Genomic DNA, 13660 nt, shown 5'->3' with positions numbered 1-13660 from the left:
GTTGAACACATGAAGCCATACTGAAGGCTTCCATGCATGGAATGTTTCCTCGGCAACACTTTGGGCTACATGACACCTATATAAGCTCATCATGACAACTGATATAAACCTATGTAAATAGTCATAAAGGCCAATTCCTAATTCCTATAGTCATCTGTCAGAATCGCTGCCTTTGTCAACTCAAAGACGATTTTCTCTATGGTTGAGTTGTCATGACACTTTCTTAAGTGTAGTGACACACAGAGCATAACAACTGACTTTATAGCTTGTGTATATCACAGTACATAATGCTAATGAATGCTAATGTTAAAGTCGTATAAATGATAAATAGAAACTAAGAGAAAAGACTTACTAGCCAGCTTGACTTGGCTAGTTATGTCATATTATAAGCATAATGACAACTGAATGTCAGGAAAAAATGGATGTTATGTCAACTTGATATCAAATGGAACCTCTATGTCAAATAAAATGTACTGGAATGAGTGTCTACATATGTCAAATGGCATGAAGGGCTTATGTAGGTATCATGTAAAACAATGACCACTGCCCTCCAATAAAGTGTTCCTATGACACATGAATTTTGATTGAATTAATGTTGTAGTCTATCAAAATTGTTAGAAACATCATATATAATAACAATACTAGTAATAACAATAGTAGTAACAGTAACAGGAACAGTTTACTTAACATCGTGAGCTTTAGCCATTTGAACCCCTTAATAGGCCTGGGCCCATTAGCATGCCCAAAGTTTTATTGTACACTTTTATAAACTAAGAATAGATTAAGTAGTTACAGAAAAATAAGGCACTAAAAAGAAGTGATTTGTAGGCTAAAAAAAGTGTGACCAATAACACAAATGTGTTATTTTCTGATTTAAGCTGGTGTCTTCACGGCATCCTTGCTGTGCTAAAATTGGTTATTGTTGAAAAATGATCAATTTGTAGGAAATATCCAATTGTAATGTATCTGTGGCTCAATTTATGATGCCTGTTTTGGCCTTGAAGACCAGCACATCCACTTTTTTCTGAGACTTGAATGCTGAATGTATCGTTTCAGACCGCCGGTAAGTTGTGGTTGTCTTTGATTGCTAAGACAATAAGGTTTATAATGTAGGCTACGATAATAATTACATCTCTTGTAATTTGAAAATTGCACCCTTTCAAATTGTGATTTCCATATAAAAATGGTTCATCTCTCAGCCATATAGCCTTGACTGAGAAGCTCCCTTAGCTTGAAGGTAATAACAGACTCTCAGCTAATACCTGGTGCACCTATTATTCTCTTATTCTTTATGCAAACTGGCTCTTTGCTGCTTGCAAGCCTTCCCACCCCCACACTCACCCCGATGACACTATCGTCAATGGGAAGGGGATGTGACTGGACGACGGGATATTATATGTGATCTCACAAGCTTAGGACTACAGTGTGAACCGGTTTCAACATGCAATCATCAGTTATTGGTATCAGATCTGAATTTCAATGCAATTTCTTATTTCATATGAGAAGGAATTTGTTTCATAGCGGCACTGGGACTGACAAATGAACAGGTTGTGGATATTATGAGAATGAGAATGTGCTGAAGTATAAAGGTTAAATGAAACAGAAATACATTATATCTAGTTTACTCTGTAATTTAATCAAATCCCAATTCCGAGAGATTAAATAACAGCGCTCCCCTAGCAAGAAGAGAAATCTGATAAATTCTTCTTTTTTTGCCATTTCTCTCCTTTTTTTTCCCAAAATGTAATTTCCCCCTTGCTTGATACTTCTGGCTCTTGAACATCATGCTAATTCACCGGCTGGTATCAAGGGTGTAAAAATAAATAATTATATGATAAATTCCTTTCCCCCATCAGCGCTTGCATGCCGCTCTTTGCATGCATCATTTGAATTCACCGCTCACAACTAGGGGGAATGAAAATCTCTAGCCTCTTTTTTTTTTTTTTTGCCTCCACTCCATGAAATTAACATCGCCACGTGAAAGACCTTGCCCGTACGAGGCAAGAGTGCGGTTAATAATTTGCCATGCATTAGCTCTGGGATGAAGAGGAGAAGATTTTGAGTTCTTCTGACCACAAGGCATCTTCACCCAATAAATTATGGTAATAGTGGCTTCCCCTGCCTGCTCTCATTACACCAAGAATCAATGGACAATGACAAGTGCTTTGCTGAGGCAAAAAAACTCTGGGATGATTCCTGCTGTAATAATGCAAAAGCACACAGAACTGTGCAGTGCATGCCTCAAGTAGCTCTGTACAGAGGCGCTTTACCAAACAAGGCTGCCCATTGCATAATAGAATAGAGATCAGCAGTATCAGCGGAAAACCACGTACACATTTACCGCCCAGCAGAAGTTTGGAGTAAAATACCTGCCAGGATTTCATTAACATGAGGCAGATATGTGGTAATACTTTCGATATATTTTGCAACACATGCATCAAAGTATCATGCTTGGTATTAGAAGCAGGTTTTGCCTAAATAATACAAAAGGATGCTTCTTCAAGTCATCTTTAATAAAGGGAATAGTTCTATTAAGAACCATGTGTTCTATGTAGAACCATTTCATGTATTCATATATGGTTGTTGGAGTGGCTAAAGGGTTCTCGAATCAAATCAAATCACCTTTATTGTCGCATCACATTTAGAAAGGTGTGAAGGTGAGTGAAAATCTTAGGTGCGCATATAAAAATATACACATTAGAGTCTAAATACACACATTAATATACACCAGTATTGCACCATTTCCAGTGATTTTGTAATAGTAATATAGGTTATGAAATAAAAGCTATGATATTTATGACATGTACAGTTGCACACACACACACACACACACACACACACATATATATATATATATATATATATGTGTTCCAGATTATACAATATAGGTTCATGAAAAATGTGTTTTGAATGGTTCTAAAATGACTAACCGGTAAAGAAGAAATGGGACTCACAAGATAAATAACAAGACCTGGCAGACCACCAAAACTGTCCCAATGGCACTCATAACAAGACCTGGCAGACCACCAACATTTTCCCTATAGGACTCATAACAAGTCCTGGTAGACCACCAAAGCTGTCCCTGCCGAATAAACAGCACTTAAAGCTTTCGTCTTCGAGAGAGAGGAGAAAATCAAGCTCCACTCTTCCTTCAGATCGGAAAAAAACACTGGAGTTCCTGACCATTTTTCCACTGAGAGAAGAGGGCTCAGCATTATGGGTCTGAACGGACATGTAGCTATCAAGAAGCCATTAGCGAGAAAAAGGAAAGGAAAATTTGTAAAATCAAACAAAGAACATGCTGACTGTCCATTCTTGCAGACCATACAACCAACTTCTAAGACTCAACTTCAGAGGTGTCTAAACTAAGAACTGAAAAGTTTAGTATATTTAGTTGATGAGCCGTACATATGCAGAAATATCTATAATAATGATGTGTTTTACATGTATACTTTATATGTCAGCATACTTTACAATAGATTTGCTTGAAAACGTAAATAACCTGGCTGCCTGAGAACTGCCTGAGACACCAAATACTATGTTAACAGAACTGTAACTTGTGTCTTAAATCATTATTATAGTGTAAATATACACAATAACAATAGGCCCTATATATATGCCAGCATATACTCATAAAAAGATGGTAATTTAAGGGTTCTTTGTTAAAGAAAACGGTTCTATATAGAACCAAGATGAACACTCTAAGCATCCTTTACTTGATTAGAGGGTTCCTTGCATGATGAAAGGGTTCTTCAGATTGATAGACAGTGTGTTTCATATAGTTCTATATAAAACCTTTTTTGAAAACCAAAAATGGGTTCTTATATTGTTAGAATGTCAAGCTTTTAAAAATGCAAGAACCCTTTCACGAAGCAAAGAACCATTTAATCATGTAACCAAAAGGTCCTTTAAGAACCATATTTTTTTTAAAGGTGTATGTCCCATTTTTTTCTATATAACCTAAAAGAAATGACTTCACCTTTTAAATGAATCGTGCAGCTCCTGTAAAAAGCACTTTACAAAGTTTGGTCCATTTTATTTTGGTGGAAAAAAATGGCACACAGTGAAAGGACACATCTGTGCTGTCGTACCAAAGGAAGCGTGGCTGTAGTGGGCTGCTTGTTAGCGTGTGAGGAAGGTGAGGATGAGGATGCCACTCCTCCATCCCCCTCCGTGCTTCTTTAAAGACTGTGGCACGGCTGAAAGGAACATGACAGACAGATTTGAACCCCGGATCCTTCGCTAGGGAACTGAGGCGCAGCCTGTGACAAACGCATCCACACTCCATCACTCACTCCCGAGACGTTTCCCTGCCTTCTCGCTCTCTCTCACACGTATCCAGTGTAGACACAGTGCATCGTTACCATTTGTCTGCATTCCAATAGAAAGGCTAGTTTGTCTTCAGTCTCGGATGCTGAGTCTTCACAAGGTTCATCTTCGTGAATGTGACAAATGGAAAAGTGACTCTTCATGAAAATGTGGCGTGTTCTTTTATTCAGATATACATACAGTGAGGCTTAGTTGAATAGAAATTACGCTGAATAATTTAAGCCATTTCAAATAGATTTGAACAATTTCCAATTTAAGTGATAAATTTTTCAATACAGAAAGATCAGTGAATCGGTTAATATTGCCTTTTTCCAAGCTTTTCTTTTCATAATCTGTATACTGTTGTTTCTATTGGGCTATTTTAAAGCTAATTATTATGTCACGATTATGTAATATTTGGCCTGTTTATCTCATTACTGCAAACACGGAGGTTTATCTTTTTACTGATTACTTTACCACCTAACATTTTGTTGTTTTGGCTCACTTTCCTAAAATATAAGCATTAAATTTAAGGTATTCAACAGAAAAAACGAATACAAGTGTATTTTCACATTAATAAAAGCAAAACAAATGACACATATTGGCAATGACAAGCACAGTAGACAAAAATTCACAAAGTTGCCCTAGAAGAGTGGCTTTCAAGCTGGGGTTTATGAGCCATTTGGGGTTATAATCTAATTGTACAGGGTTAAGGTATGGCTGTTAAAACAATGTACAAGTAGCGACGTTCAGCCATGTACTGTGACTAAAACCAATGCAAATTTACCCTCAAATATAACAGTGAAACAGCATACCTTAGACTTTTGAAAAAGAATGTCCTTCAAGGGTTCTTTAGTAACAACAATGGTTCTAGCTGGAACCATGAACACTCAAGGAAAGGGAGCTTTGTACCATATCATCGTACAAAAGAAAGATACTGCTTATGGAGTCAATTAGATTAAGAAATATAATTGCAGTTAATTATGTCCCTTAACTAAAAGCACCACCCTTGATTGTACCACACCAGTGATGTGAGGCGGCCACACCAACATCAGTTTGAGAGTGTGCAGCTAACGTTAGCCTACTGAAAACTCCAGCACATCACTAGCACTGTGCAGCAAAGCGCACACCACTTAATCTAGCGCAGCCGAAGCTTGCATCTTGCTGGAGATACCTGAAGATCTGATCACGAAATCCTGCTGTCTGCCAAATGTGAATGACTTTTGGTTTCTGTGCTCATTTCTTCTTAAACAAGAACAAGATATTCTAGGATTTGCAGACTAGTTATACTAGACTTCTCCCCATTGCCTCAGTCTATAAACATCAAGGCCTTTGCGATGACTGCAACTGACATTCAAATTCCTGCCATATTCTCCAAAAGTTGGCTCGCATATTCTAATTCCATTATGCTTAGAGCTGCTATTATTCCTTTTTGTATTCACCCTACAAAATATTACTGCAAATGTAATGAACAGAGGGAGGAGTCCACAGACTGGGTACATCATCATAGTACATCATAAAACATAAATAAAAACAGAATACAATGATTTGCAAATCTTTTTTAACCTATATTCAACTGAACACACTACAAAGACCAGATATTTAATGTTCAAACAGATAAACTTTATTGTTTTTTGCAAATATTCACTCATTTTGAATTTGATGCCTGCAACATGTTCCAAAGAAGTTGGGACAGGGGCAACAAAAGACTGGGAAAGTTGAGGAATGCTCAAAAAACACCTGTTTGGAACATTCCACAGGTGAACAGGTTAATTGGAAACAGGTGAGGGTCATGATTGGATATAAAGGCAGCATCACTGAAAGGCTCAGTCATTCACAAGCAAGGACGGGGCGAGGTTCACCACTTTGTGAACAACTGCATGAGCAAATAGTCCAACAGTTTAAGAACAACATTTCTCAATGTGCAATTGCAAGGAATTTAGGGGTTTCATCATCTACAGTCCATTATATCTTTAAAAGATTCAGAGAATCTGGAGAAATCTCTGCAAGCAGCAAGGCAGAAAACTAACATTGAATGCCTGTGACCTTCGATCCCTCAGGCGGCACTGCATTAAAAACCAACATCATTCTGTAATGGATATTCCCACATGGTGTCATGCATTCAGCTCGTCGAGTGAACTCCAACTCCCAGAACACCCTGGGAGATCATGTGACTCCGGACTCAGGCATGCACACATCTGCGCTCACAATCCCCAGACTTTTGATGAATGTCACCTGTGCCTCATTAGAGCTGAGCATTTAAGCCTGGCTCTGACAATCAGTCAGTGTGAGGTATTGTTTTCTCTAAAACTTACTGAGCGTATTCTTCTTGCTATTGCTTGTCTCACCGTGATTTTGACCATTTAGAATTGTGTTTTTGACTACGTCTGTTGCCTTTCCCTTTTGGTACTTTTGCTGGTTGTGTGGATTTAATATCGGACTTTTGGACTGTACTTTGACTGCTCCTTTGAGTTTTGCCCCTTTTTTGTTTCCTTGGCTGCTAGCTAGACGAATAAATCGTTTAACCTTTCATCCACGAGCGTCTGGGTTTCAGTCACATTGTAGCAGTTGGGCTCAGGAACTTCAGAAAACCACTGTCAGTGAACACAGTTCGTCGCTCCATCTACAAATGCAAGTTAAAACTCTGCCATGCAAAGCGAAAGCCAAATATCAAAAACACCCAGAAACGCCGCCGGCTTCTCTGGGCCCGAGCTCATCTGAGATGGACTGACGCAAAGTGGAAAAGTGTCCTGTGGTCTGACGAGTCCACATTTCAAATTGTTTTTGGAAATCATGGACATCGTGTCCTCTGGGCCAAAGAGGAAAAGGACTGTCCGGATGGTTGGGGGTGTGTTAGTGCCCATGGCATGGGTAACTTGCACATCTGTGAAGGCCCCATTAATGCTGAATGGTACATACAGGTTTTGGAGCAACATATGCTGCCATCCAAGCAACGTCTTTTCAGGGACGTCCTGCTTATTTCAGCAAGACAAAGCCAAGCCACATTCTGCATGTGTTACAACAGCGTGGCTTCGTAGTAAAAGAGTGCAGGTACTAGACTGGCCTGCCTGCAGTCCAGCCCTGTCTCCCATTGAAAATGTGTGGTGCATTATGAAGCGCAAAATACGACAATTTAGACCCCGGACTGTTGAGCAACTGAAGTTGTACATCAAGCAAGAATGGGAAAGAATTCCACCTACAAAGCTTCAACAATTAATGTCCTCAGTTCCCAAACGCATATTGAGTGTTGTTAAAAGGAAAGGTGATGTTAACACAGTGGTAAACACGCCCCTGTCCCAACTTCTTTGGAACGTGTTGCAGGCATCAAATTCAAAATGAGTGGATATTTGCAAAAAACAATGAAATTTATCCGTTTAAACATTAAATATCTCGTCTTTGTAGTGTATTGAATTGAATATAGCTTGTAAAGGATTTGCAAATCATCGTATTCTGTTTTTATTTATGTTTTACACAACGTCCCAACTTCATTGGAATTGGGGTTGTACATGAGTGGTTGTGATGAACAGGGCAATCATTTGTTGTTGACTTGAGAGAGTGAAGCAGATCCGAAAAATCTGCCTACAACATCAGGTTGCCATGTAATAATAACACTGTTGATCTTCTAAATTAGGCCTGTTGCTCTGTTCTAGAGACACACTAATAGGAGACTCTTGGGCTGAATCTGATATACAATATAGTTATTGACATAGCTGCCAATGCTGATTCATGAACTTTAATGATGTGTGGAAATTGGCATACTTGCCCGGATTAGCATTGCAGGCAAAGACAATTTTTATTTCTATAAAAAAGGGTTATAAATGCTGTAAAATTAATAAAATGCAAGACATTGTAGCACAGTACCCTAGCATTGCTTAAACAAGAGCTACTCAACTTGGGGTCCAAAGGCGTCTTATGAGGTGTGACAAGAAATTAATCCCACCCAATCACCCAAACAGAGAAAAAATGTATTTATATACATATTTATTGTATTTATATATATTTACATTACACCACATATAAGCTCTTCTTTTCTCTTTATTTTTTAATTACTTTACTAATACAGCAGAAAGAAATATCTACTTTAAAACTATTTTGAAAAGGCAAACACTCTTAACAAAGATGGTTCAAGGGTTCCTCGTGAAAGACAATGGTTCTATATAGAACCATGGGCACTCAAAGAACCACATGCATGCTTAAACAGTTCTTTTCATGGTCAAAAGGTTCTTCAGAACCAGAAAAATTTTCGGTGCTGTATGGAACCATTTTCAAAATGTATGCATACAAAACATTCTCCATCAATCTGAATAAACATTTCACCAAGCAAAGAACCATTTAAGCATGTGAATGTTCATGGCTCTGTATAGCCATCATCTTTATGAAAGAACCTTCAAAGAACCATCTTTTTTAGCAATGTATCTTTATTATTTGCATGATGTCTTGTCTTTTTGGCCCTTAAAATGCAAACATTGACCCCAAGGCCCAAGTTTGGTCATCCTTGGCCTAAAGATCCTGCTCTTTTGGACTACAATAGATAGACCATCAAAAATTCCATCGACCCATTGGTGCAATCTAAACATCTCTCCAATAGCGATCAGTTAAAAGTAATTATATGACTATGTGATTCTGATCATTGAGCATCCCTGCTTTGTTCTCCAGAAAGTCATGAATGGCAACTTACGTTATTTTTTGTCACGGCTCAAAAAGGTTGAGAACCAGTGCCCTACAGCACCGGCAGGAATGGTGCTCCTCCATGATAAAGACTGGCAGGGCAACCTTTATATCTGACCAGATTAGCTTTCAGAGGAAAGACGACATGCCTTTGATACTGAAAAACGCCATGTCAGCGCACTCTGGAATGAACCAGAATGAACCCTTCATACAAACGAACATGCTTCCCGCTATCCTCCCATCAAACTGGTATAACCCTTTACCTTGTTAGGCATTTGAAGCCAGAGAAAAAGAAATCGCTCTGATCCCTGACTCTTAATTGAGTTCACTTTGATAGAGCGAGGTAAAAAAGCAGGAGGGCCCTTGATGGCTGGAGGAAAATCTTGCTCTGTTTTAGCATAAAACCTTGCAATCTCGCTCAAAAAAACAAAAACAACAACAAAAAAAAAACAACCCCTGAAAACCCGCATGGCAAATGGTACACTTATTTACATGGAGAGTCCCAGGAGCATGGCTATTTATTTAATCTTAATGTATTCATAATTATTCTCTAATTAATGCACGAGTAAAGCCCTTTAAATACATCACCTAGTGTGCCGGTGTCCTCGAGCACAAGAGGCAATTGGAACTTTTACTGCAGCCGGCCAGCACAATGTAAATGAAGTGTGAAACAGTGCCAGACTAAGGACAGCGCATGTATGAGTGTGTGTGTTTCCCATTTTCTTTCAAGCTCCCAGGCTGATGACTGCATTATGACCACCAGCAGCAAAGCACAGGAGTATTTCAGAGAAATGGTCCCCCTTTTATGCCTTTTTCTGCCCCTTGGACTCAACTTACTGTACTGACCAATATATGTGTGAGTCAGCGGAGAAGCTCAGCCTCAGGAAATAACCCACACAACTCAGCCTCTTTCTCCACGTATTTCACAAAGCAGGGTTTCTCAATATGGTAAACAACTTAACCCAAAGGGGAGGACTGTATGGCGGAAATGTCCCCTACCACCGTTCTCCTGGATGGGCTTGACTTTTGGATTAATTTAGCCTTCTAGCCCCAAAAATCCTCCTTTGTGAAATTCCGTCCAGGCATACCGACCTGAACACATGAAATGAAGCAAATGAAAACAGTTGTTTCACTTCGACAATTACTTCTCAATAGAATCCACTTCGTTTTGGGGTTCATCCAAAATGTAGTTTACTACTGGACACGTTATCGGCCAGCAGGGCATTTCACAAAGCATCAAAGTGGACATCTTAATCCAGAGGTGAAGACCATCGCAATGTCCACTACCTCTTCTAGAACTGTAAATCCTTGCTTCTGGCATATGTCATCCAGCTAAGTGAGAAGTCCTGCTTTGTGAAATAACCTTCTGGAGAACCTTGACTTGTTGACCTCCAGGGTACACAGAGTACACCAACCACTGCTTCAGACCAGGATTAATGTTCAGTCTCGACCAAGACAGATTTTCAATTAGAAATGACCTCAAACACTACATTCATGCTGAGGAACTCATTCCGAAAATTCCCAAGCAAGGATTACCAAATAACACAAGTAGCTATGCTCCAGGTTTTTGGACAAAAAGCAAACTGGACAGTTCAGAGCTGTTCCCAAACCTCTTTTCCTGATTCGGTGAGGGAAATCAAACATGCTCAAAGAGCTCTTCTTTGTTACGGCTGTTCCAGAAACCTCTTCAAGCACAGGCGGACAAACCACTAAAACCAATGGTCACCAACCACTACTGGAGGTCTACCCAGCACAGGTTATCTTTTACCTGATCCAGCTTATTATACATTTTGGATATCCATGCTTAGCCAGATCAGGTGTACACGATTTGAGGTACACCTGGAGGTGCACTGCGAGAAGGTGGACGTCCACTAGTAAGGTCGGCGACCACTGATCCAGCCAAGAAATCCTAAAATCCCTGCACCAACGACGCTCTAACGAATTTGCTTATGCTCAAAATTACTCTCCAGGCAGCCGCCAGGGCAGCAGCCCAGCTTACTCTGCCGACCTGTCAGAATCCTGCAGATGCAGCAGGAAACAGGCTGAGGGGCGAAAACAGCAACGTGGTCGTACAGCGCTTCCTCCAGGAGCCATGCGTATGCTCTCGTCAGCCTCTAGCAGAGAAAAAAGCCCTCACATGGCGAGAAATCAACAACCGTGCCGTTCCCTGGCATCAGATAGACCTTAATAGCCACATTAGTATTAGACCTATAGACAAAGAAATAGACTCTCCTGACTCCATCGCTCACTGGGCCACGGTCAAGCTTCCCTGTACACAAACTTATATTCCCACACTACTACCATCATCCTACGCTGCAAACCTGCGCTCAGGCGTAGGTATCTGTGCCCATCGTATGCGCTGGAGACCACCACACTGCACATAGAACAGATGAAAAGCAGCTGCCACAGTGAAAGTTGATGTTGACACTGCAAAAAAAAAAAGACAAAGCCTCGCCGGACGCACACGGGTCCGGTCCAACAGTAAGAGAGTGGACAAGGAGTAGTGGTGGTGTGGGGGGGGGGCGTGGGGTAGGGGGGTAGTTATGGACTCACCGACGCAGGAGAAGATGAGGCACGCGAACACGAGGCTGCATCTCCAGCGGACAAAGGGACGCAGGTGCAACGGCATCGTCCCTTTCGCTGCGTTTCCAACACACGCAAACACACAGACGCACGCGCGCGCGCGCGACAACGAAACGGTCTTCGGGGCTGAAGTTGCCTTCGGCAGCAGCTCGCGGCTGGAGAGTCAGTGGGAGCTCCGCATGGGAACGGCTCGCGTCTCCTCGGCTCTCCGGCGCGTCGCCTCAGCAGCGCGGGAACAGCCTCTCGCGCCCCGCCGCGTCCGCGTTGCTCAGTAACGGAGCCAAGGAGCTGCTGGAGAAACGCACCCAGTCCCTCTCCCTCCCTCTCTCTCTCTCTCTCTCTCTCTCTCTCTCTCAATACTCCCTATTCTTCCTCTCTTTATCTCTCCCTCTGCTCTCTTTCTTTCTCTCTCTTCTCTGTTGATCTCGCGCTCTGTTTCTGTTTCTCCCTCTCTTTCTCCTCTACCTGACTCTGTCGATCTCTCTCCTCCGCCTCTCTCTCTCTCTCTCTCTCTCTCTCTCTCTCTCTCTCTCACTCTCACTCTCTCTCACTTCAGACGCCGCGCGCAGAGTGATGCTCCGTTCTCTTTTGTCGTTGTTGTTTTTCCCCCCTTTTTTTTAAGTTGTTGTTGTTTTGTCTGTCGCTCCCGTCCAGCGCGCGCTCCTGCAGGGCGGTTCAGGCTCGTGCGGCTTCGCGAACGCATCTGCACGCGCAGCAGCAGCAGCGCGGAGGGTGAAACGCTGCGCGAGAGAGTGAGGGAAAACGCGGAGAGGAGCGCGAGGCACGGAGCGGAGCGCGAGGGCCGGCAAATTGGACTAATAACATAAATAAATAATAATAATAATAATAATAATAATAATGATTTTCCATAATGCCTTATGCGCTACAGAAGCCCACTGTCCAGAAAAAAAGAAAAGAGAAAAACACAGGGGTCAAAAAATCTGCACGATCATTTGGGCCTCATTAAAAAATATGTTTTTATATTATGCTTAACTGTGAATATATATATATATATATATATATATATATATATATACATTCATAAATTAAAGTATTTTGTGAACAACAAGCAGAAGTCATAACTGTAACTAAAACAAACAAAAAAAAACAAATGTAATTAAACAATAAACAGAGCCTAGATATTTTGTCACCTTGCCTAAATTAATATCAATATCTCTTTACAATAAATATAAAATGTGGCCTGTGCAAACATTAATTAAGGCTCATTTAAAACATGTTTTGTTTTTTTTTTTCTATGCAAACACAGAGAAACTGTGTGCACTACAATGTGCAGACAATTGCCATATTTAAGCTTTTCCCTGTAGAGGATGTTTTAACCTATTTGTCCTTTGAAAATCCACAAAATGTTTATATGACCGGGGGGGGGGGGGGGGGGGGGCACACAACTCTAGCAGTCGTAGGATGGTTTCATCATATTAGAGCCGCTTTGTACATTTTTCCGTAACATTTTTGAAATTCTAAAATGAGCTAAAGACAACAACGTTTCTCAGGTGGGTTTGGTCTGAAAGAGGACAATGTCCCCTACCTCCCTGTTCAGGGGTTCTGAGTCATACAACCCCTCCTGCAGCACAGTCCCTAGCTTCCTTTTCTTCACAAAGCAAATCATCGCTCTGATAGGAACACCTCAGATAATCTCTGGACAGGAAATTTTACAGTGGAAGGAAAAAGGAACGTCCCTGATTTGAATCTAACAGCTTTACTTCAAGTAATTACAGGCCACTTCTACTGGTCTACTCATCCTGAATTTTTCAGACAATGGAACTGCTTTAAAAAAAGAGACCACATTCCTTAATTATCCAGTCAAAATGCCCATTAAGTACTTCCAGGGGATTTTTCTACAGAGAAGAATCAGGTGTGGATGTACAACAGCTGTGAGCTAGCCGTGTTTGATTCCCCACTCAGGCAACCTCACTACACCAAGACCTAATGCTACATTCACCAAACAAAGCATGACGTCATTTTTAGATAAAATCCCAGGGCAGATTTCAAATGTGATTAAAAAATGCCCGTAGTGTTATAATTTTGATTACTGTACATTTCCTGTTTCACAGCATTATTACTGTATAATGAATAAATGCTT

General features: G+C 40.8%; 1 protein-coding gene across 4 annotated transcripts in view; it reads right to left on the bottom strand.

Moving 5' to 3' along the window:
• unc5a (unc-5 netrin receptor A) overlaps nt 1-11958 on the bottom strand; it is a 322248-nt gene extending 310290 nt beyond the window's left edge. For 2 of the 4 annotated variants that reach the window (XM_017706248.2, XM_017706250.2), the window contains exon 1: nt 11530-11958. In XM_017706248.2, coding sequence (XP_017561737.1) covers nt 11530-11605 — 76 coding nt within the window. In that variant the 5' untranslated portion in view covers nt 11606-11958. The remainder of the gene's footprint in view (nt 1-11529) is intronic. The other 2 variants (XM_017706249.2, XM_037544952.1) reach the window with 1 other exon arrangement.
• Nucleotides 11959-13660: the final 1702 nt, after the last annotated feature.

Source organism: Pygocentrus nattereri, chromosome 14 (assembly GCF_015220715.1).
Source record: "Pygocentrus nattereri isolate fPygNat1 chromosome 14, fPygNat1.pri, whole genome shotgun sequence".
Taxonomy (NCBI): domain Eukaryota; kingdom Metazoa; phylum Chordata; class Actinopteri; order Characiformes; family Serrasalmidae; genus Pygocentrus; species Pygocentrus nattereri.
This window is presented reverse-complemented; position numbering and strand designations above follow the sequence as displayed.